This window comes from Terrapene carolina, unplaced genomic scaffold (genome assembly GCF_002925995.2).
Source record: "Terrapene carolina triunguis isolate 2854851 unplaced genomic scaffold, T_m_triunguis-2.0 Scaffold194, whole genome shotgun sequence".
Lineage (NCBI taxonomy): Eukaryota > Metazoa > Chordata > Testudines > Emydidae > Terrapene > Terrapene triunguis.
Window position 1 is genome coordinate 3,384,952 of NW_020664545.1, and position 24,418 is coordinate 3,409,369.

A 24,418-nucleotide genomic window follows, 5' to 3' on the forward strand; every position below is an offset into this window, starting at 1 on the left:
GACCTGCCGCCCCCGAATTGCCGCAGGTGCCGCCCCTCTCCCTTGGCCGCCCCAAGCACCTGCTTGTTAAGCTGGTGCCTGGAGCCGGCCCTGCTGTTCAGGCCTGGGGATGCTGCCAACACGGGGGCTAGTCAGGTCGAGCGGTCGTCCCGCACCCCAGCATGGTACCGTGGGGCCCGACTCCGCCCAGACAAACCTGGGCTCAGAGGGCAGCTGCAGAGCCAACGCCTAAGCAGGTGCAGCAGAACCCCAGCTCGGACCTAGCCTCCCCCCCCGGCCCCCCCCGTGCTCAGCAACTCTCCCCTCCAGCCCGCCTGGGCCCCTCCCCATCCCACGCACCCAGCTTCTGCGAGCAAATGACAGGAAGTTCACACAAAGCCAAGACACACAGAGGGCAGGAAGGAAGCGAGAAGGGGGATTTCCCCCCCCCCATCTTTAATCTGTATCTTCTCCCAGCCGGATGGAGGCAGCGTAGCTCGATCCATGCCCAGCTCCCTGTCCCGGCCCCGGGAGAGGGAACCGAGCCTGCTGGCTCCTTGTCCCGCCGGCGAGGGCAGAGCTGCGCCCGCAGAGACGTCACCCCGCACGAGGTAATGTTCTGGGTCTCCCCGGCTGGGACGCAGGGCGGAGGGGGGCCTGGCAGGGGGCTCGCGAGCCCCTCGTGGAGCAGTTGGGGGGCGCTCGGTTCCCTCCCCCGAGGTCATCCGGACCCAGAGGGAAATCGCAAAGGGTTGTGGCTAATAACAGAGGAGGAAGCCGGCCGAGGCTGCTCAGCTGCGCACGGTTGTTTGTCTCTTAGGACCGTGGCCGGCCAGCCGCAGAGGCGAGCTCCGTCTGCCCAGCGTGCTAACGAGAGGCGAACGGAGAAGGCCGCCAGCGAGCAGGGGATTTGGAAGGGCTGGAGGAAGGCTAGGTCTGGGGTCAAGGCATTGAACTGGGCTCCACCTCTGCCCCGACTCCCGGGGGGCTTTGGCTAGTCATCTGTCCTCGCTGGCCGAGAGAGTTGGCTGCTCAGTGTAAGATGTCTGAGATTTCCAGAGCTCTGCCAGGCCACTTTTTAAGCAGGTTGGCCTCTGTGCCTCAGTTTCCCCATCTGTAAAACTCCCAGGTTTGTGGAGTGGGCTGAGGCCCTTTGGCTAGATGGTCTGATGGGGTCACTGGATTCAGCTCCTCCACTCGGCGGGGAGGGAGGGGAATGTACCACTCTCTCTTCGTACTATGAGAATCCTGTCTCTCTCTCTCTCACACACACACACACACACACACATCCCTCTCTCGTATACGGCACTGACATGACCACAGCCTGCAAACAACTAACATGTTCATTGCACTCCTGCATCCCCTCCCTGGAGGGTTTTAAGAGCACGTTGGCCCAACCCCTGAAAGGGCAGGTCTGGGGTTGCTTGGCCCTGCCTCAGCGCAGGGCACTGGACCCACGGCCCCTTTCAGCCCCACATGCCTCTGATTCTAAGTTCAAGAGTTGAAGTCGTGGGGCCCGATTCTTCGCTCCCCTGCCCATTTACACCAGAGAGCAGCGCTGCCCTGTACGGCTGTGCCCGCAGAAGCCGGAGCATAACCAAGGACCTGCCTTCCCCCCCTCCCCCCCCCCTGTTCAACTCCAGGTGCGTTTTGCAAGGCAGCGGAGTGAGGTGAGAAATGAGATTAGCATCAGCTCGCTGGGAAGGGAGCGGTCGTTGGCCTTACAGCCGCTGGCGGGGTCATTTCCTCTCGCTCCCCTACTTCACCTCTCCAAACGGTAGGCTGGAGAAGGTCGGGGAGGGTTTGCTGCTGGCGGGCACTGCCAGCGGCAGCGGGCGGTCAGGTGGCCAGGGAGGGAGAGAGGGCAAGTTTTTTCAAAGCACTTAAATTGCTTCTGAAAATGGGCCGTGAGCTCCGGGGAGACAGAGCCGCTTTGGAAAGTCTCCCCCGGAAAGCGGTCGACGAGCGCAGCCTGGGTTCGCGTGGCCAGGAGACCACAATACGCCCCGTGACGTTGGCACCAGCTGCCCCACGTATTGGCCAGTCAAGGTTGAGCGCCCTGTCCTCTTCGCCCGTGGACTAGTCTACGATACAATGTTAGGCCAGCGTAGCCACATCACGGAGGGCCGTGAACAATGTCAAGTGAGCCGAGCCGACTTCTGCCCCGGTGTCGACACCGCAGGGTCAACGGAGGAATTCTTCCTCGCTGCCTCCTCGGGCTGGGTGGATTTCAGTGTCTGCATTTCGAGGCCTTCACCTCGCCAGGCCCGGGTGCAGGCGGTGTGGGGGGGAAGCCACTTGAATATCTCACCGGCTCCAGTCTGCAGGGTTCTCGGGCCAGCTGGAGAGGCCGGGGAGGTGGGGGATGCCCCAGGCTGACCGCTCTGGCCTCTGCAGTGCCCACCCTCCTAGCGTCCTGCACCCAGCCAAGCAGCTGTGACTCAAACCCCACGCAGGGGAATGACGCAGACTGCAAACGAGGCGGCTTTCATGGTCGACTTTCTGATCGCAATCACATTGGAAAGGAAGGCCGGGGCGGGGGAGGTGCAGTCGATGCAGCGGCCGGGGCCTTTTGCAGCGGCACGAAAATGACTTCCTAGCTCGCCACGTCGCTCTGGGTGAAGTGGCCGGGAGGGGAGGGGACCCAGCACCTGCTAGAGAGCAGGCGGGGGCACTTGCAGGAGCAGAGGGGACCTGAGTGGCGTCGCTGCCTGTCCTAGTTTTGCCTGGGGGGGGTCCATTTTCAGAGGTGACTGTCCCGGGAAATCTGGGTGCTCCGGAGCTGCTGGGCTCAGATCCGCCCGGCTGTGCAGGCGTTTAGTCCCAGAGGCGCAGCCCAGCGCAGGGGGTGCAGAGAAAAGGGGCTCACTGAGCCGAGAATGCGCCTCGAGCCCGGCTAACCAGCCCCGGCCTGGTGTTACCACAGGCTGCCTCCCACCATGGCCCCCCTCGGAGAGGAGACGCCCCTGATCGGAAACAGGTCCTGCAGCCTGTCCTCCATGGAGTCGGGGACCCTCCAGGTCTACCTGTACCACCCGGCCAACACCCCGCGATCGGACCCCGACTTGGGCGGCGTCCTGACTTTCACGTATGGCGAGTACTTGGCAGAGGAGCTCTGTGTGGCGGCCGCCAAGGCCTGCGGTGAGAGGGGCGCGGGAGCCTGGGGATGGGATCCGGGGCGGGGGAGGGGAGGATGTGGCCCCACCCCACCCCCCGCCGTAACGCAATGCCACACCTTTCCGAGCCGCCGCGATTATGTCGCCATCTGGTGGCCGCAGCCCGAAGCGCCGGTCGGCCACGGGGAGCCAGACGCTTGCGCGGTGCTGTGCCTGCCCTGTGTGCGATGGGAGGAGCTCAACGCCCCGCGCTTCACAATCCCCTTGCGCCAGCGTTCACGGGCAGAGCAAGGACCATGTCCGGTGGGGGGGGGGGACCTTGCAGCTCAGGAGATCCAGGGTCAATTCCCAGCTCTGCCCTAGCTGCTGGGTAGCCTTGGGCAAGCCGCTCCCACCCCCATTGGTTCCATGGGGAGAACGAACCCCCCTTTCTCCAGCCCTTGAGCTAGATTGTGACCTGCTTGGGGCCGAGTGTCAGTGCCCTGCTACCCGATCTCGGCAGGTGGCCGCGAGGGGCAGGCCGGAGCTCGGGCTCTGAAGCCTAAGGAGGGGGGGAAGGGGCGGACGGCATAGCCTGAGCCTATATAGACCCACCCCCAGGGCTACGGGAATGGAGGAGCCCCAGGTGTCCTCAAAGCAGGGACAGACACCAATACAGCCAGGCCAAGGGGCCCACCCACCTGGCTAACCAGCCGCTGTGGCTGCACCTTCCTCCCACCATGGCCGCCCTTCTCAGTGTTGTTTGGCACAAGCCGTCCCCTAGCCCCGCGGTGCCCAGGGCGAGCCGCTCCGGTGCCTGGGCTGGTCCGGTTTCCTGCCGGGTTTGCCAAAACGCCTCACCTGCCGCTCCCCTCCCTGCAGGGATCCTGCCCGTTTGCCACTCCCTCTTCGCCCTGGCAACGGAAGATCTGAAATGCTGGTTCCCGCCCAACCACCTCTTCACGGTGGACAATTCGAGCTGCCAAGTCGTCGTCTACAGAATCAGGTGCTTGCGAACTCCCTGCCCCAGTCGCTGAGTGCCCAGCTCCCAGGGCGTTGTCCGGATTCACCCCCTTCCTCAGGGGCCTGCGAGCTCACAAACCCAGCAGAGACCAGCGCAGGCTCCTGGGGGTTCCAGGCAGGAGCGCCTCTGTCCTAGCCCCCTACCTCCCTCTGGTCCAACAAACCGCGCCCACTCCCTTCCCGTCCTGCCTGGAGCTCGCGGGATCACTCGCTAATTACCCTGCATCTCCACGCAGGGTTCCCGCACCCAAGCCCGGGGCCACTGCGGTCTGTCTGTTCCTGAGCAGGGCCATGATTTCATGATGGTGCATCTCAGGGGCAGGGTTTCCTGATGATGTTGTTTGGTTCGTGACCCCCCCCCCCGACTGGATCAGATCCACGGCCCATCTTGTCCAGCATCCTGTCTCTGCCAGTGGCCAGTCACAGGCAGCTGCAAGAAGCCCCCCAGGAAAGAGTTATGGGACAACCTGCCCCCATAGAGTCTCCCAGGGAACGATATGGGCTTATATTCTCCATAGGCTCTAATCCTCTGCCCATCCCCCTAGCAGGAGATTGGGGCTCATGCCCCGATGCAGGCAAGTTTAGCGCCCTGCCAACCTCCTTGGTCCTCTTTAATCCTTGCTGTTATACCTGCACATCGCTGCCCCGCATAGAAAATCAGCCCTGGGGAGCTGGTAACCCCAGGGGCAGACGTGACACTCCGAGCGGGTCAGTTCTCGCCCCCGAGCAGCCGTCCCACGGGGAGGTTCGTGCTGAAGGTGGAGGAGAAGAGAAGTGAGCTGGGCTCCTTTTCCTCGGCAGGTTTTTCTTCCCCAACTGGTTTGGGCCGGGGAAATCGTACCGCTTCGGGCTGCTGAACGACCGAGCCAGCGCCGTGCTAGACTGTCCCACCATCAATTATCTCTTTGCACAGGTGAGTGATGCCCCGGGGGGGGGGTTGCTACAGAGAGTTCGTCCCCTACAATCAGGTACCAGCATCGTCCGCCAGGTGCGTCGAACACCCAGCTGTGAGGTTCAGACATGGCATCTCCCAACCACTTTCCCGGTTCGACTGCGCCCTGGTTCATCACACACACACCGTACAGCTAAGGAGGGGATGTGCAGAGAGACAGAGCAGCTGCCCACGGCCGTGCAAGGCCCCAGAGGCAGAGCTGGGGATTACACCTGATCTCCAAAGTGCCAACCCAGCACCTTGCATGGGCCTCTGCCAGCCTGATACCAGGAGCACAAAGGGTCGGGCTCCGCCCAGACTGGGTTATGGACAAGGTGTAACTAGAGCATGGAAATCCCTGGGCAGCAACCTGGGAACTGTCCATGGCTGTAAAGCTGGGGGGAGGCTGCCAGGGATGGAGTCACCCCGGGATCAAGCATCTCTTGGGGGGCTCCAGGTCCCTCAGCGTCCCCCAGTCCCTTGGAAGGAAGCTTACTCACTTGTGGTCCCATTTCCACATCCCTGAAAGGGGGGCGGGGGGAGGCGTTCCCAGAGCATCAGCTGGAGCCTGCTGTGCTAGCGTAGCTGCTCTGGGGGGCGTGGGGCGAAGTGCTCTCCCGACGGGAGATGGTTATGATCGCAGCCTGGTGCTGAGCTGACGCGTGTGGTGTTCTTGGGGGTGGCCCCCAGTCCCGCAGCGATTTCATCAGCGGGCGCATGGAGGGGGCGCTGAGCCTGCAGCTGCAGGAGGAGTGTCTCAGCCTGGCCGTGCTGGACATGCTGAGGATGGTCAAGGAGAGGAAGTGGAGCCTGGAGGAGATCTTCAGCAGCGTCAGGTGAGAGAGGGAGCCAGCCGGGCAGGGGGATCCGGATCCGGATCCAGATCCGTCCCTTCTAGCGTCTGGCCCCGAGTTCCGCCCGCCCGCCCTGGGGACAGGAGACCCAAAGCAGCCGCAAACACAGGCCAAACCCATCCACTTCCCTGCCCTGCTGGGGTCCAGCAGCAGCCACCAGCGAAGACACAAATGCTCCCGCACGGACTCACCCCCCAGCTGCCCAGGCCTTGCTCTCAGCCTCCCAGTGCCCCAGCCAGCAGGTACCACGGCCCCCAGTTGGTGAGCTACCAAGGGCCACGTGCCAAACAACCCCCCTCCCCTCACAGAACACCTGGAGAAGGGGCGGATGGGGAGGCTAGGCCAGGACCAGGTCTCCTCCATCCTCCTCTTCCCCCCCCCAGCTACAAATCCTGCATCCCGGAGACGCTCCGGCACCAAATCCAGCAGCAAAGCTTCCTGACCCGCAAGCGGATCCGGAGGAAGTTCCACAAGTCCCTGCGGAGGATCAGCGGCTGCCAGACCGACGATTGCGCCCTCAAGCTCAAGTACCTGATCGACCTGGAGAAGCTGGAGAGGACGTGGGTGGAGGAGAGCTTCCCGGTCCGAGCCCCCAGCGGCTGCGAGCGGGGCCAGGAGGGGCAGAGGGTCATCCACGTGTCTGGGGAGAACGGGATCTTCTGGAGCCACAGCGGGGACGAGGTGAGGCTGGGGGCGGGGGGCGGGGCAGGAGCGAACACCCCACATGGCTCAGCTGGGGGATTGAACCATCAACGCCAGAGATGGGGCTGGGGCAAAGGGGGTTGCTCCATACTTTTTATACAGGGGCCATCCCCCCCCCCCCACACACACACTTTCGCCGTCCTTCCCCCACCTCTGGATTGAACCTGGGACCCATGGAGCTAAAAGCTCCAACCTCTCCTGCTTGAACTAATTAGGCAGAAAGCAATAGACGCCTTCGAAACCTATAGCCCGCCGCAGCCACTAGAGGGGGCCACAGTCCTGCCTGGTGTCGGTGTGGGGTACACCACAATGTGCGCACAATCTCCTCCGCGGAAAGGGAATGAAAACCCGGCTGGTGCCAAGAAAGGCCGGACGGGTTCTCCTTTCCTGCGAAGATCAGCCCTTGTCTTGCTCTCTCTTTTCCGGGAAACTCGAGGGGCCGCCGGAGAACTCGCAAGTCTATGGCATCAGGGAAACCAGGCCCAGGAAATGGCTTGTCCCCCAGCTGTCCTAAACCTCTGTCGTTTTCTGTGTCCTCTCTTACCCCCGTCTAATCCCAGCCAGGCGGGAGGACCGCTCTCCCAGCCCCTCACTTCAGCTTCTGTGTCCTCCAGCAAAACCAGGGGCAATAGGAATCGACCCTCCTGCTGCGTCCGAAGCCTCAGCCAGGCTCCGAGGCTCGGGGGACAGTTCGGGTCGGTTCTCGTTGCCCATGCTCAGTTCTCCTCCTCTCCACCCTAGAGCCGCCAGCCGTTCTGCGACTTCCCCGAAATCGCCGACATCAGCATCAAGCAAGCGAGCCGGGATAGCAATCCCGTGGAGAACCGGATCGTCACCGTCACCAAGACAGATAACAGGATCCTAGTGAGTGGGGGGCGGGGAGTTGCCTCATTCCTACTGCCTGCTGTTCCCTGTTGGGCACCCACGGGTCTCCGTGTCCTTTCTAGAAATGTAGGGGAAGGGACCTCGAGAGGTCACCGAGCCCAGCCCCCTCCGCTGAGGCAGGACCAGGTAACCCTAGACCAGCCCTGGCAGGGGTTTGTCCAACCTGGTCTTAAAAACCGCCAGTGAGAGAGATTCCACCACCTCCCTAGGTAAATTCCAGTGCTTAACTCCCATGACCAGGGCCGCCTCCAGCGTTTTTGCCGCCCCAAGCAGCGGCACCAAGTCCTGTGCTTTGGATGGTTTTGTTAGTTAACCTAAGACCATAAGAACGGCCGAACTGGGTCAGGCCAAAGGTCCATCTAGCCCAGTGTCCTGTCTTCCGACAGTGGCCAGTGCCAGGTGCCCCAGAGGGAATGAACAGGACAGGGAATCATCCAGTAATCCACCCCCTGTCGCCCATTCCCAGCTTCTGGCAAACAGAGGCTGGGGACCCCATCCCTGCCCATCCTGGCTAAGAGCCATCGAAAAGATGTTTAAAAACAAGCCTCAATCCACCTCTTCTTTCTGGTTAGCAATCCTGGGCCCTGTAGTAGGCCCCTCCCATGGCATCACCCTAGTTTTTCTCCTCCTCGCCAGGCCTCCACATGGGCAAAGGACAGTGGGCATCCCAGGTCCTGGGGCACGATGCACTTGCCCTTGTGCCCTGCCCGTTCTTGCCACAGCAGCCCCTGAGCAGCGTGAGGGCTAAGTGCCACCGGCTTGGCCTGGCAGAGCATGAGGGATGCGTGTGGCGTGGAAGGGCTCCATGCAGCCGTGAGGCTCGGCTCTGACTCCAGCTGTGCCCCCATTGTCTCTCCCCCCCCCCAGGAGGTGGAGTTCCTCACGCTGCGGGAGGCCCTGTCCTTCGTCTCCCTCATCGACGGCTACTACCGGCTGACAGCAGACGCCCACCATTATTTCTGCAAGGCAGTGGCTCCCCCCCGGCTGCTGGAGAACATGGAGAACCAGTGTCATGGACCCATCAGGTAGGGATGGTGACGGGACCCTGGCCAGCAGTGGCGCCGCCTGGCTAGACCCCAACAACTCCCCTGCCAACTTGGCAGCCCCGGGCTCTAGATTCCTGGGGGCAGGGAGTGAAAAATACCCTCTGCGGGAAATGTCAAGTAATCGTTTAGGTAGGACCTACACAAAAACAATGTTTGCTGTTCCCCCCCTTTTGGCTCTGAAGGGGCACTGCACTTGTTCTGTTCACCAGAGCTGTGCTGAAATAGGAGGAGGGAGATGATGCTTGAACAAGGAAATTGATTTTTAAGGGAAAGCGTTTTTCTATAGGGGGGTAGTATTCCCAGCTCTGGGAGGGGAGTGGGGTCTGGTGGGTTACAACAGGGGGTCTGGAGTCCAGACTCTTGGGTAGTATGCCCAGCTCTGGGAGGGGAGGAGTGTGATCTAGTGGTTAGAGCAGGGAAGGTAGCCAGGACTCCTGGGTTCTAGAGTTGCTTCTACCAATGACGGACTCCTTATGAGGTATCATTAATATTTGTAAAGGGCTCGGAGAACCTTCTCTGGGAAGTATCATCGAAGGGGAAAAGATCCCAGCTAATTCTTGTGCGAGACCCCTGTTGCCTGTCACGTTCTGTCTGACACGCCGGGGGCGCCACATACCGCAGCTCCCCTTCCAAACGGCGGAGTCAGAATCCGGAGGGGAGGCAAAACCCTTCGTTGCATGTAAAGCATCACGCAGCCATGTGCCAGGCCTGGGCGCTGAGCATGCTCAGTGAGTCTGCAGTATCTTAAAGGGACAGTACAGAGTATAGCCGTGCTCGATCCAGTGGCTGAGGGCTCTGGTTGGTTCCTGGCGGCTGGGACCTTAGCGTGGTCCTGACACGGGCCTGGGCTTTGCAGGTCCGAGTTTGCAGTGAAGAAGCTGGCAGCGAACGACGAGGGAGACTACCTCCTCCGCCGCAGCCCGCAGGACTTTGACAGCTACTTGCTCACTGTCTGCATCAAGGTAAGACGGTCACGTCGCTATTGCCGGGACCCGGCCTCTGCTGGCTGCCTGGGGAGCAGGGGGATACCAGGCTGCTTCCCAGAAGCTGTTCGGCATCACAGAGTTTATTCATGCTTCCCAGCCCATCTACCCAACAGGGATCCGTGGGAGTCCAGTCCGGAATTCCCCAGGGACCCAGCCAGGCTAGAAAGGGCCAGGCTGAGTCAGCCAACCAGAGGGAGGAGAGAGGATTCAGTTCTCACCTGGGACAGATGCTGGGCGTGGCCCCCAGGGGAAAGACCCGGCATGGATTTCTCTGCCTTGGTCCCATCCCTGGCTGTGTAGGTAACTGCCCCACATGGACCTAGGTGGTCTATGTGGGGTGTCTCAGAGCCAATGATGCCCAACTCCTTGGATGGGCCAGGACCCCCTCTACCCCGCCTGCCCGCTATGCGGACTCTGCCTTTAGCATCAGGGAGCCCCTGCATCTCACTCAGGGAAGCCCAGTCCCCGGCTTCTAGCGCCTGCTGGCCCAGATCACTGACTGTGGCTCCTTGTGGCTGATGGATCCTTTGGGTCACACGTGGTACCGCTGGCTAACTGCCCCCTCATTCCCTCTCCCCCTGTGCAGACGTGCTTCGGACGGGATTACAAGGGTTGCCTGATCCAGAGGGACAAGGAAGGGAGCTACTCCCTCTCCGGAGTTGCCAGGCGCTTCTGCAGCCTCCAGGAGCTGCTCTGCACCTACCAGAACTGCACCCTGCACGCCGACGGGGTGGCCCTACGCCTGGGCACGTGCTGCCCTCCCCGGCCCAAAGGTACAGCCAGTTTGTGACGCCGCAGGTGGTACCTGGGGGCGCCACCTGGGGCACATGGTGGGCCAGACCCGTAGGCGTGAGCCAGGTGCTGCCTGGCCAATGGGATGGAGGGGGGAGGGATGAGGAAACCAATGGCCGTTCAACGGTCTGTGATGTCACAACGGTGGGTGTGGCCAATAGGGGCGTGGCCAGCGACATTTAAAGCCCAGTTGTGCAGGCTGCCCTGTGGGCACTGCTGAGGTCCATTGCGCCAGCCGGAGACTCTCGAGGATGTCTCCAGTCTAACCCCCCCCCAAGCCATGCACATCCAAGGCCAAGCCCTGCGTCTAACTGGGGGAGCGTTGTCCCGCTCCCTTCCCGCGCTGAGCCCCTGTGCTGAGCAGTGAGGGAGCATCTGACAATTACATGGCGAGACACACACCCCTCTCGCCCCACGCCACGGTCCCTGCTGATTGGTCCCCTTCCTTCTCCTCTCCCTCCAAGAAAAATCCAACCTGCTGATCGTGCGAGGCAGCTGCTGCCAGCTCCCCGGCTCCCCCGCTGCGCCGCGCCGCAGCATCAACCAGATGATGTTCCACAAGATCCAGCCGGAGAACCTGACGATGGTAAGTGGGGGAAGACAGGCCCTACGCCAGGGTCTGGCTGGGCAGGGAGACAGTCCCTGCCCCTCCTCTCCCAGCCACAGTTCTGGATCAAACCCAGAAGAGGGCGACATGCCCAGGACTCCTGGGTTCTCTGCCCAGAACTGGGAAAGAAGAAGTATGTTCTAGTGGCTAGAGCAGGGGCCTGGGGACTCCTGGGCTCTTTCCCCAGTTCTGAAAGGATTGCGTGGTCTAATGGTTACAGCAGGGGATGGAGTGGGGAGGGGGCATTGCCAGGACTCCTGGGCTCTGGCCCATGTGACCTTGGGGGAGTTCCTTCCCCACTCGGTACCTCAGTTTCCCTCTCTGTGAAATGGGCGATATTGAGGGCAAGGGCCTGATCCTTTCGCTCTGGTGTAAACCGGGAGCAGCGGGCAGGCACAGTCCTGTACTTCCCTCACCATCCCTGCTGCTCCAGTGCCAATGTCAGGAGCAAAGGGAGACAGGCAGCAGGGCCGTGCACTGCCCTCACACCGCCCCTGCCTGCGAGAGGAGACAGACACCAAGGTGATGGGCACCAGAGGGCGGGGATTTCCAGCGGAGGCTTGTGGGAGTTAGGTGGGTGCCCAGCTCCCAGCAAAGGGGGCACTGAAGGATTGTGCCCTGGCTCCAGGGGGAGCTGGTGAATGACCCAGGGTGGATGGGGGGGGTGCCCCCTGGTTATTCATCCCCTCCCCCCATCTCCTCACTCTGGCTCCTGACAGTGCGAGAACCTGGGCCAGGGATCCTTCACCAAGATCTACCGGGGCATCAAGCGGGACCAGGACGACGACGAGTGCCACGAGACCGAAGTCCTGCTGAAGGTGATGGACAGTAGCCACGGCAGCTGCTCCGAGGTGAGGCCTGGGGTGGTCGGGGGGCAGGGGGGCGAGCCGAGGGGCTGGGCTCCCTCCAGCGTGGGGCAGCCTGGCCCTAGAGCAGCTAAGCCAGAGACAAAGCAAGGGAACAGGGATCCCAGCCCAGCCTGACCCCGAGTCTCCCTCCGTTCCAGTCCTTCCTCGAGGCCGCCAGCATCATGAGTCAGATCTCCCACAAGCACCTGGTCCTGCTGTACGGGGTCAGCATCAAGGAAAACAGTGAGTAGCGCCCCCGCCAGGAAAAGACGCTGCCCAGAGAAGGCGCGTGGCTGGGAAGGCCCCTGGATCATTACAACGGGGAGGTGGCCAGGCAAAATGCCAGTTTCTTGCTCCACAGTTTATGCTGCTCGTTTGCTGTTCACACTCACAGCCAGTCATTCACTTCCTGAGACTGGAACCCAGGTGTCCTGGCTCACAGTCACTCCTCCCATCACCGGATCACCCAGCTGTCCCCTGCTCTAACCACTAGCTCACACTCCCTCCCAGAGCTGGGGACAGAAATAGCTCAGCGGTCCTGGCTCCCAGCCCCGCACCAGGGCTGGGGACAGAACCCAGGAGTCCTGACTCCCAGCCCCCTCTAACCCGCAGCCCATTCCTAGGGCTGGGGACAGAACCAAGGGTCCTTTCCCACCCCCATTCTAACCCTCAGACCTAACCATGCCCCCAGAGCTGGGAACCCAGGAGTCCTGATTCCCTGCTGCTTTCGCCACTAGCCCCCCTCCCGCCTCCAGTGCTGTAGTGTCCACGTTTTTCACGCCACAGAGGAAAAACTTGTTAAAGTTCCCCGCAAAATACATACGGTGAGATTTATGAATCAGACTCACTAAAACATTTCTGTTGGAAGGCAGCGTGGGGCACTGGAGCTGGGGGTGGTCAGGACTCCTGGGTTCCATTCCCCTGACCAGCAAGACATCCTAAGACACAAGCAGAAGGTCCTTGCAGGTATTTGTGATACAGGAACCATCCTCCCTGGGTTGAATCAGGAAAACTCGGCCTATGTAGCCGAGCGGGTCCTGGCCCAACCTGCTGTCGTGAGACGCTGATCCCTGCCCCTCCCACGCAGGTATCATGGTGCAGGAATACGTCAAGTTCGGCGCGCTGGACATCTACCTGAAGAAGAACCAGGCCGGGGGCAAGGTGACAGCCAGCTGGAAGCTGGAGGTGGCCAAACAACTGGCCTATGCCCTCAACTTTTTGGTAAGCTGGCAGATGACTCGCGGTCAGCCCCTAGGCCCCCTCCCCAACCGCCTTGCCAATGTCCCCTTGATCACCTAACGTCAGCACGCCCTCCTGGGGCCCTGCAGGCAGGCACTCCAGTATTTACAAGGAGCCAAAGACTGGGAGTTTAACCCCAACCCAGGGCAGTTATTAAACCTGAGAATGACTCGTCCTGCTCCTAACACACACACACACACACACACGTCCAAATTCACCCCCTCCCTGGGGTTTCCCTCGTGGTTAACTTCAGTAATAATAAGAATCCGTCGCTCTTACCTAGCACTTTTCATCAGTCAATCTCAATGACAGGATCATCAACCCATTTTATAGAAGGGGAAACTGAGGCCCAGGGAGGGCAAGTGACTTACCCAAGGTCCCCCAACAGGCCAGTGAAAGAGCCAGGAATAGAAGCCAAATCTTCTGAGTCCCAATCCTGTGCACTAGGTCACCCTACCTTAACAGCCCAGCCTTCCCCCCTTGCTACTGGACCATTTCTAGGGTTGCAGGCCAGCCTTAATTCCCTCTGCGAGGCAATCAAAGCATTTGATCCTCCTGGGTGGGTGGTGATAGGGCCCACCTGGTCTGGTGGCCAGGGTGAGTCAGCAGAAATAGCTCTGCAGCTGCACGTCCCTGGCACCTTCAGTACTCTGGAAATCAAAGCCCTAGATTCTGCTGTAAAAGACGGACAACGGTGGGTGGTAAAGAACAACCCCAGGCCGAAATAGCCTGGTGAAGGGCAAATAAAGAGACACGCTGGGCTGTTCGCTGCTGACATTTGCAACTGACCGTCTCGCTCCTTCCCCAGGAGGATAAGAAGATCGTGCACGGCAACGTCTCTGCTAAGAAGGTCCTGCTGGCCAGGGAGGGGGACGCCGTCAGCGGCAGCCCCCCTTTCATAAAGCTCAGCGACCCTGGAGTCAGCCTCATCATGCTGGCCAAGGAAAGTAAGTTCCCTGGGGCAGAGCGTGCCTTGCTGGCTCCCATCACGACTCACGACCCTCGGGATCCCTCTCAGGGCCTTCCCTGTGTCCCATCACCGGAGTATCTGGGCACCTCACAGTCTGCAATGTATGGCAGGGCAGGGCTACGATCCCCATTGCACAGAGGGGAAACTGAGGCACGGGGCAGCTAAGGCCCAGATCTTGAAAGGTACTTAGGCATTGTTGTGCTCAGCCTGGCCATGCCCAGCAGATTTAGGAGCCTCCATCTCATTTTCAAATGGGATTTAGGCGCAAAGGAGCTGTCGATTTGGGATTCTAACCCCCACCCCTGTGCTGCCCTGGCATCAGGCAGCTGCTGGGCTCTGGCAGTGGGGGCAGCGGGATGCCTGGTGACAGTTGGCAGCTCCGCACGCGGGCACCCTGGTTTCACCCCACCGGTGTGTGCTCCCTTGCAGTGCTGATCGACCGCATCCCCTGGGTGGCCCCCGAGTGCATCGGCGACCCCAAGAACCTGGCGCTCGAGTCGGACAAGTGGAGTTTCGGCGCCACCGTGTGGGAGATCTTCAGCGGGGGCACCATGCCCACGAGTGCCCTGGAGCCCCTGTCGGTGAGTCAGCCCCTCTGCTCCCTGGGATCCCCCCTCCCATGGGTCTGAGCCACGCGGCAGCCCCAGAAGGGTCACTTCCCTTCTTCTGTTCCTGCTGCTGCTGCAGCTGGGACTTTACCAGCCTGGAGGTGCTGGTTTGTGTCGGCAGAGCGGGTCTGACCGGCAGTAACGCTCTGTCAACCCCATGGCAACTTCTCTGCAAAGTTCCTCTTCGGAGGGTCCCGGCCCAGAGCAGCTGTTCCTTCGCAGTGCCGCTCCGGCTCACAGTCACCAGATGGCCATGCGCCATTGGAAACGTACAAGGCCCCTTGACGCTGCTGGCAGGCCTGGGCGGGCAGAGGCGGATCAGAATCAGGGCCCACAAGCTTGGCGTAGCAGGAAGGTCGGGGTGGCTCTGGTTAGTTAAGATGCCACTGGGCTACAGGAATCAGAGTCCGACTCATCCCCCACCCACCCCAAGCTCGGGGAGTGGGGCCAACCCCAAGCGTTCACGTGACGTGAGTTTGTCGGCTCCCCAAAATCGCGATCAGCTTAAAAAACCATGAGTTAAAAACGTCCGGTTCTTTTACCTTTGCCTTCTGGGGTCTGAGCCCCTCAGGGTCCCCACTTCCAGTGTTCCTCACCAGCCGGGAAGGCTGGCAAATGTTTCGCTTTTTGTTTTTTAAATGGAAGCCAAGACTCGCACATACTACCATGACTCCCGGAGCTGGGACTTTATGAAAAACTCCCAGTATCCTGCGACTTGTGATAAAGCCATTTCAATTGGCAAGGCTCCTTCTGACCCCCGGGGGAGGGGCATTTGCCGGAAGGAAATCTGCCCTTTCCCCGCTGCATCTTATTTTTAAAGATGTAAAAACAACACCAACAACGATGGTTTCCCCGTGGAAAAAGACGAGGGTGTTTGGGCCCCTCCTCCTGGCATCCCCCTGCACCTGGGGCAAATGCAGATGGAAACTGCAGCCGGCTGGGAGACCCGAACGCCAAAGCGTCTACCCAGGCAGGCCCACCTTTATCCACGCCACCCCCCAATTCCTGGCACGGGGAACGCGCATCAGGATGGTTTCCAGCCTGTGCAAACTCAGCCTGGCCCCTTGGGAGATCGCTGGGTGTGAAAGTGACCTGAGAAGCAGAGGGCGGTGTCGGGTACCGAGCAAGGGACGATCCAGCGGGGGGGGACCCAGGTGATCCCCAGGCAGCGCAACGCCTAACCCCCCCCAAACCCCCTTTCCCCTGGACAGAAACTCCAGTTCTACCAGAACAGCCTCCAGCTGCCGGCTCCCAAGTGGACGGAGCTGGCCAATCTCATCACCCAGTGCATGGACTACCGGCCGTCCCGGCGCCCCTCCTTCCGGGCCATCATCAGGGACCTCAACAGCCTGATCACCTCAGGTGAGTGCCCGGCCGGCGCACGTGGGGCAGGCTGCTGAGAACACGGGATTGCAACAGACAGCCGCTCCCAAGCCACATGCCCAGCGGTAACGGCCGAGCTCCGGCACCCGCGGAGGACTCTGGTCCCGTTTACCAGGCTGACCATGGTCTCTCTTGCTTCCAGCCCCGGCCTGGCTGGGTGTGAGGCCAGGATGGCTCCAGGGCATGACACCGAGCAGGGTACAGCGCCATGGGCAGGGCGGATGGGCCGGCACCGAGCAGCCAGCAGGATGACACCAATGCTGCCGCTGCCCGGTGGAAAGCAGGGGCGGTTTGCAGGCAGAGGTGGCTGGGCGTGGGGGGCACCGGCGGGAGCTGGCCATGCAGCCTGACATGCCCGTCCTCCCCCGTTTCAGATTACGAGCTGCTGTCGGACCTGGCGCCCAGCGAGCTCCCAGCCAAGGATGGCTTCTGGGGCTACATCACAGGCCCAGTGTGCCAGGACCCCACCATCTATGAGGAGCGGCACCTGAAGTACATGTGTGTGCTGGGCAAGGTGAGCCCCCCAAAGGAACCACAGCCAGGTCCTGCACCGCAGGCCCCAGCCTCCCCGTGTGCTTTACGTTCACGCCAAGTCACTCTGCCGGGCCACGTCTCTGCACCGCCCTCACCTGGCGTTTGGGTGTTAAACAGCTCCCCGGCTGGGCGACCCGGTCCCCTTCCTCCCACGGCGCTCTCGTACCGGCTGGCTGGAGCGGCTAACGTTGGCAGCCTGATCCCAGGGCGCACATGGGGCTGTGCATTTCCTTTTCCTCAAGCGGGGACTTTCTCCCCAATGTCATGGGGAATCTTCTATCATGGTTAAACTCACCCTTTGCAGAGGGGCCAAAACAAGGTCTAAGCCCTACTTTGGTGCATCGGCCACCTCCACAGCTAAACCTTCGAAACCCTTGACCTCCATGGTTTCTTGTGGCAGGGAGTTCCGCAGGACAGGCATGTATCACCCACTTTAGTGCTGTGCAAATCTTTGCCCCCACACCCCAGTGGCAGTCTGGGTAAGGCGTTTATACTGCTGCATCCAGCTAGTGGGGTTTCCTGGAGCCACCGCTAGGGGGAGATGAAGAACCATGCTGGGTTAGGGTGGGTGACGTGGCGTGGCGCGTGGGGATCAGTGCCCTTGATGCAGGCCCCGGGGGGGTTGCCACGGCTGTGTCCATCAGCCCTCCAGCTGCCAGGCCCCACGCGTTCCGCTCCCTCTCCTTCGCCAGGGGAACTTCGGCAGCGTGGAGCTGTGTCGATACGACCCGCTGGACGACAGCACCGGGGAGCTGGTGGCCGTGAAGCGGCTGCAGCAGAGCTCGGCCGAGCAGCTGCAGGACTTCGAACGGGAGATCGCCATCCTGCGCGCCCTGCACAACGACTTCATCGTCAAGTACCGCGGCGTGTGCTACAGCCTGGGTGAGCCGGGGCCTGGGCAAGGAAGGGTTAACGCTAGGGCTGGGCAGGAGCCCTGGGGACCAGCCCCGGCCCTCGCAGCCGTAGGCAGCGTGAGTGAGGGGGCAGCGAACTCCATGGGGAGCCCCTGAAATCACTGACGGGCTCTGGGGAGCGACCGAGGCACCAGGGGCTGGTGATGGCTCCAGCACGCTGCAGGGGCCGGTCGCAGACTGTTTGCAGCTCGGCAGCTGCCCCTGAATCGTGACCCGCAGCCCCCTGCTATCCCAGCCCTTCCAGTGCCCCTCACCCCCGACCCGCAGCCCCCTGCAATCCCAGCCCTACCAGTGCCCCTCATCCCAACCCGCAGCCCCCTGCTATCCCAGCCCTACCAGTGCCCCTCACCCCCGACCCGCAGCCCCCTGCTATCCCAGCCCTACCCGTGCCCCTCACCCCGACCCGCAGCCCCCTGCTATCCCAGCCCTACCAGTGCCCCTCACCCCCGACTCGCAGCCCCCTGATATCCCAGCCCTGGGATCCCCCTCACCCCCGACCCACAGCCCCCTGCTCTCCCAGCCCTGCTGGTGTCCCTCAATCCTTGCTGCTTGTTCCAAGCTGAGACCCTCACCTCGCTGCCTGGTGGAGCTTCCACTAGAGCAAACCCGCTCAGGACGCACAGGGGTGTTGGGCCAGGGCTGAGTGCCGGGTGCGGGGTGGGCTCCCGGGCCGGAGCCGAGTGCCGGGCGCGGGGCGGGCTCCCGGGCCGGGGCTGAGTGCCGGGCGGGCTCCCAGGCCAGGACTGGCCGTGACGTCCTTTCTGCACCCACCAGGGCGGAGGAGCCTGCGGCTCGTCATGGAGTATCTGCCCAAAGGCTGCCTGAGGGAGTATCTGCAGAAGAACCAGGAGCGCCTGGACCACAAGCGGCTGCTGCTCTACGCGTGGCAGATATGTAAGGTAGGGGGCCCAGCTGCACCCCCAGGCACCTCCCCGCGTGCAGCTCCTCTGCTCCGTGCCCCCCATTCACAGCAAGGGGGATGGGAAACTGAGGCACAGAGCAGTGATGTGACTCTCCCAAGGTCACCCCGGGAGCCTGTGTCAGAGCTGGGACGTAAGCCCAGGTCGACCACAGCCCAGCCCCAGCGCCTTACGACCGTCCTTCCTTCCCCAAGCCCAGGCAGGTGCACGGAGCGGGGCCGGCTGGCTCTCTGATTCAGAGTAGGCAGGGAGCGGGGTTCCCAGGGCCGGAGCCAGGGCCCCCTGTGGGATTGGCGTGCGTTGCCTCCGGCTGGAGGCTTTCAGCGTCTCTGTTCCAGGGCATGGAGTACCTGGGATCCCAGCGCTACGTTCACAGAGACTTGGCCAGCAGGAACATCCTGGTGGAGAACGAGACCCACGTGAAGATCGGGGACTTCGGCCTGGCCAAGCTGCTCCCCCAGGACAAGGAGTACTACGTGGTGCGGGAGCCGGGACAGAGCCCCGTGTTCTGGTAGGGGAGGCCTGAGCTGCCAGCACCCCTTGGCCTGCGCTTCGCTGGGGGGCGGGCTGCAGGTCCCAGAGCAGCTGAAAGCTAGGACACCTGGGTTCTTTTCCCAGGTCTGCCACACACTCCCTGTGCGGCCTTGGCCATGACACTTCCGCTTTCGGTGCCTCATTTCTCCCCTCTGTGGAAGGGGGATAAACCGCTTACGAGCGCTGGGGAGATTCTGAGTGCTCCCCCAACCCACAGTACGATCCAACCTTCCTGCCAGCGGGGCCATTTCACACCTCTAACGCAGTCCGCACTAACAACGGTACTTTGCAAACATCAGCTAAACAGTTGCCCTGTAGAGCCGTATTGTCAGTCCCATTCTACAGATGGGGAAACTGAGGCACAGGCCTGCAGCCACCTAGCGAGTCAGTGAAAGAACTGGGAATAAAACCAGGGGATTCTTGCCCCCTCGCCCTATGCTCTATCTACTAGACTCAGCTGCCTCCCCCGGTGCTCCCATACAGTAGCGCCGAGGGATGCCTAGATAGATGGGGAACGGAAGTCTGGGGGTAGGGGGGATGTTGGAGTTCTCTGATACAGTCCATGGGGGACTTTGAGCTCAAAAATGTTGAATTTTAAAATACTCAGCCAGCTGCTCAACTGGCGTAAAATGGTGCAGCTCCCATTGACGCCAATTGAGCTGGGCTCATTGTCTCCGGCTGGGGACAAACTGCCCCTTCTCTCTGCCCCTCTTGTCTCTGGAGGGGAGAAGCCCTCACCCACACAACCATCCGCCTTCAAACAAGTACCTTGATGGGCCCTCTGCTTGCAGCTCACCCACTTACCTCGCTAACCGCCTCCTCCCCGGCCAGGTACGCGCCCGAGTCCCTGTCGGATAACGTCTTTTCCCGCGAGTCCGACGTCTGGAGCTTTGGAGTCGTCCTTTACGAGCTCTTCACGTACAGCAACAGAAGCCAAAGCCCCTCCGAGGTGAGACCACTAGCCGCAGCTTCCCCTAAGGGCTGCATCTCCCGTGAGCGCCACAGGTGCCATGAGTTTGGAGGGTCTCAGTCTCTGCTGCCAGGAAAGACCTTTGGCTGAATCAGGCACATCTCCCCGTGGGCTCCCCTAGGAGCTGCCCCCCGTTACACCAGAGCTGAACTTGGCCTGGTACATTTGGGATTGCCCCAGACGAACTGCTGAACAACCCCATGATCCCCTTAGTCTCCAGCATTGGATGCCTCAGAAGGTTTAACTCCCCTGCCTCAGAGTGCTCCTAATGGGGCAAGCCTACCAGGGGAGGGGCTGGGATTCCTTCCTGACCCCAGTCAGCTCATACCCTGAAGCATGAGAGCTGAGAACCCTTGTGACTTAATAAATATCTAAGCCCCTAGAAGCCAGCTAAGCTCCTTGCGTCACTAATATCCTGCAGCAGTAAGTTGCACAGGTGAGCCCCGATGCTACCCACTGCAAGGTATCCCCACTTGGTCACTTATCTGAGCAAACACTGCACACAAGTGACCCATCCATGGCAAACTAAACTGGCAGCTTCCTCTCCTGAAGGCGGCTGTGGGTTATGTGAAAGTTCAGTTTGTACCTAGTTGACAAAGAGGTGATAAATGACAAATCAATACTTTAATACCTGGTTAACACTTAGAGGCCAACCCTGTCAATAGGTTGCGAACAGCCTCTATGCCAGCTAACCTTGCTGTGCACATAACCATCTCCGATGCCCTCCCTTCACGTCTGTTATCTGCTTACAGAACTTCGATTCGGTATTGATTACCCCTTTGTAAATGGAGCTTTGATAGACTAAAGGGTGACCACGGGGACTGTATAGTATGGTGAAAAAATCAGATTTTAAAGAAGCAAATGGCCTTGCAGTCTCCCCTCCTGCCTGCGGAGGGAGACAAAGTCACATCTGACCATGGAGACTATATGGCATGAGGGGAAAACCGGTTTAAAAAGAGACCTCGCAATCCCCATTCCTGCCTGTGGAGGGAGACAAAGTCACATCTGACCACGGGAGAAAGCGGGGAAACTGGTTTAAAAAGAGACCTTGCAATCCCCACTCCTGCCTGCAGAGGGAGACCAATCCACTCCCAGAGTTTCCATTTCCTGCCTTGTTTTCCCTCCCCGCCTCGCAGGAATTTCTCCGCATGATGGGACTCGACAAGCCCATGCCGATCATTTGCCACCTGCTGGAGCTGCTAAAGGACGACAGGCGGCTCCCTGCGCCCCCTGGCTGCCCCGCCGAGGTAAGGAGCCCGTGCTTCCCCGAGGGCGGGAGTGGCTCTGCTGCGCGCGTCCCTCTCCCCCCTCCGTGTTCACGGCTCCGCCCCCCTTTCCCCCCCCAGGTGCACGCCCTGATGCTGAGCTGCTGGGCCTTCAGCCAGAGCAAGAGGCCCAAATTCAGCGAGCTGGGGCCGAAGCTCGAGGCGCTGCGCGACAGCCGGAGCAAGGTCCGAGGATAGCAGGACCGGGGGAGGGGCGGCCCAGGGGCCCCCGCTCCCGTCTGGACTTGTCACCACGCCTCGCCCCGGAGAGGCGAGACCCTGCCACGCACGCCTGGGGCGCCGCTGACTGTGGGGTCATGAGCTGCGCAGGGTCCCACGCACGGGCCCCTGCTGTGAAACTGCAGGGACTGAACCCAGGGGAGGGCCCTCGCCCCCAGAGAAGAGGACGGCGGGACACGCAGGGGGCTTGACGATGGCTCTGGCAGCCCAGGCTCCGGGGCTAAGCCAGACGCATGCTCGAGGCAGGTCAGCAAAGGGTCCCGGGTTTGCTGCCGAGGGCTCTGATCCCTCCAAGGCTCCTGTGGAGACACCTTCCTCCTCCGCAGCTTGGCGGGCTGGGGGCCGGGACCGGACTGCCAGCCCCAGAGCCGCCAGGCGCCCTCCCGCTGGGCTGCGTCACTGGCCCAGCCCAGTGGCTAACGGGTTTGACTCAGCCGCGGCTGGTGCTGTCCAGAATCGTCGCTTCCCCAGCTTAGGACTTGGCTTCGGCAGGGTGGAGGCCAAGGCGCGTTCCCTGCTATTTGCCCGTGCGGGTGACTGGGGAGACGGAGTCAGCCACCCGTTGCTGAGGCATGCGATGGGCCGCAGAGTCAATCAGCCCATCCAGTCTGACCCTCCTGTATAACACGGGCTGGAGAACTTCACCCTGTGACCCCAGTCAAGTGCCCGGGAGCTAGTGTGTGACCAAAGCACCTCCCAGAAAGGCCCCCACCCCACACCGCCCTAGGGCGGGCTAGGCCTCGCTGCCCCGCGTGCTTCGCTCATGCGCTGCGACACGGTCCTTGAACACAAATCAGAACCATCCGCTGGGAACTGCACCTGGATTGTACACGCCCGATGCTACCAGCTAGAACCGCTCTGTATTACCCAGAGAGCTGCGGCGCCTTTCCGACAGCCCCTGTCCACCTCTCAGCCAACGAGCAGGCTGGAGCTTACACCAAAGACCCTCTAGCTTTTAAGATACCTGTGGGGGGCTTTTCACACCCCAGCTTTTCTTGGAGGGGGGGAAAGGACTGGAAATCTCAGTGACACCCACCCACCCAGAGCGTCGCCAGTTAAAGAGAGACACAGAAGAGCAGCACCATTCTGAGTTAATTTAATTATTTAGAGAAAACTGCAAGGTCTGAATTCAAGGATTCTTGTAGGGTGAAGCAAACAGTTTTGGTCTTTGAAGCAGAGAGGTGGTTGAGGAATTCCCCTCCCGCACGCCCCAAAAAAAAGTTTAAATGAAAATGAAAAACTTTTGTTTTGTTATAGGCAGTGGAAGTTTCCTGTGAAAATGTTCAGGTTTTCATTTAAAAAACATCAACATATCTTTGTTTTGAAATGCCGAAAACCCTTTGTATGTCGTGGCCAAAAACTGGAATGTGTTTGGCTCTTCAACAAAAGTCGGAATGTTTTTGTCACATGAAACCTTTTCCCAGAAAATTTCATTTACCCCAAACCCAGCTGTTTGACAGCATAGCAGGCGCTTTACCCCAGGGACACCTGAGCCGTACGCCGCTTTGCAAAGAGTTAATATACACGACTTACCAAACGGTGTTCCGGCGCATTCGAGATGAACTAGATTGCATAGCTCGGGTGGGCAGGATTCGCATTTTAATCAGTAACTGTTGGGAACCGTCGATTTCTCCGCACACACCCAAACCGAGGAAGGGTTATTGCCAGCGATAACAATCAACATTTACAGAGAGGCAACGTAAGAAAAAGGCTGCTTGACGATAACAGTTTGATTTAAGGAGTTACTTTGTATGCTTCTACCCAGGACACTGACACCGATTTGTGATTTAACAGAGATAAAACTTTAACTTTTTGAACCTTGAAGGCGACTGTCATTAAATCATTATTGTCTGATTCCTCCCCCCCCCCCAATAATTTCTTGCAACTATGCAAATTGAAATAGACTAAACATTGGAAAAAAATGCCTACCAATGAACATTGCTCTGATCTGTCGCAATTATACGGAACTCAAAATTGAATTCTGCTGCGGCCAAGCAGAGCGCTTTCGTCACTAGAAACACGTACAAGTCAGCCCAGCCTTTGGCAGGAGTTAAAGGGACTTTGAAATCAATCCAGGCTTGGCAAACCAGTCCCTCACCTTCAAAAAGCCAATCAGCCCCCTCTTCCCCCCCCCCCCCCCCCCGCCTGTCCAAGGTGGTTTTAAAAAAAAATTTACTTTTGGCATCTGTTTATTTGTCTCCGGTTCCTGAGCCTTTGAGAGTCCCAGTTCCAGGCTTTCATCGGCACTCAGGCGGGCGAGAAACACCCTTGGACAGCTGGCTCCTAACAGAAGGGCATCATCTCCGCTCTGGTGCAGCCCCGGGGGCAGCTGGGCCGATGTCGCGCCGGGGCAGGAGGGCAGCTCCGGGGTTCTCCTGGGGACCTAGCGCGGCCGCCAGGGCAGGGTGTCTGGTGCCCTCGGGGGAACCAGGGCCTTCAGCCGCCTCGGGGCCAGCGGAGAACTGGTCACTGTTCAGCCACTCAAGCGGTTTAGCTGAGAGAGGGAGAGGAGGTGGGTCTGTGGGTGGCAGAGGGATCAGAGTCTGGCTGCCCCACATGGGGCTTCTCTGGGGAAATGCCCCAGCCCCGGCATGGTTGTTCTTTTGGCTTCGCTCCACACATTGTCTTGAAGCCGAGCCGCTCGCTGCCTCGTTCCAGGCAATTAGCGGTTAGGAGCCAGGGAAGCTGTGAAGGGATGTGGGGCAAAACCCACCATTTCCTTGGCTCCCAGGCCCAGGACAACTCTCCCCGTCCTGGCAGAGTTGGAAAGCACTGACTGAGCGGGGAGCTGCCTCTCGTGCAGGATCAGGCTCCCCGAGGTGCTGCCCAGATAGTCCCTGCCTCACAGAGCTCACAGCCTACTAGGCAAAGGGCAGGAGGGGAAACTGAGGCACCAAGGGATGTGACTGGCCTCACACTACCCAGGAGGCCAGTGGCAGAGCTGGGACTGGAACCCAGATCGCCATAGTCGCAGCCCAGCACATCGCAGCTCAGCAATCATCACGTCCTTTCCTAAGTCGCTGTCCCCATCGGCTTGATGGGGAAATCGAGGCACTGGGCCTTGTGCCCAAGGTCCCACTGAGTCAGTGGCAG

General features: G+C 60.5%; 1 protein-coding gene across 1 annotated transcript; it reads left to right on the forward strand.

Moving 5' to 3' along the window:
- The first annotated feature begins 461 nt into the window (after window positions 1-461).
- Window positions 462-23,364, forward strand: JAK3 (Janus kinase 3). Its single transcript, XM_024219106.3, has 24 exons — window positions 462-590; window positions 2,906-3,120; window positions 3,957-4,080; window positions 4,899-5,010; window positions 5,719-5,864; window positions 6,266-6,563; window positions 7,326-7,448; window positions 8,337-8,494; window positions 9,372-9,477; window positions 10,088-10,274; window positions 10,758-10,879; window positions 11,620-11,751; window positions 11,907-11,991; window positions 12,836-12,969; window positions 13,796-13,934; window positions 14,387-14,538; window positions 15,777-15,927; window positions 16,323-16,462; window positions 17,175-17,364; window positions 18,171-18,295; window positions 18,655-18,827; window positions 19,682-19,799; window positions 20,957-21,067; window positions 21,167-23,364. Exons 1-24 carry the CDS (start codon window positions 484-486, stop codon window positions 21,281-21,283), a joined length of 3,465 nt encoding a protein of 1,154 aa, XP_024074874.2. The 5' UTR covers window positions 462-483; the 3' UTR covers window positions 21,284-23,364.
- The last annotated feature ends 1,054 nt before the right edge of the window (window positions 23,365-24,418 follow it).

Coding starts and splice junctions, on each gene's coding strand:
- JAK3 (XM_024219106.3), top strand. CDS start 484: ATGCCCAGCTCCCTGTCCCGGCCCCGGGAGAGGGAACCGAGCCTGCTG. Junction 15,928..16,322: donor CAACAGCCTGATCACCTCAG/GTGAGTGCCCGG, acceptor CCCCCGTTTCAG/ATTACGAGCTGCTGTCGGAC. Junction 18,296..18,654: donor ACGCGTGGCAGATATGTAAG/GTAGGGGGCCCA, acceptor TCTCTGTTCCAG/GGCATGGAGTACCTGGGATC.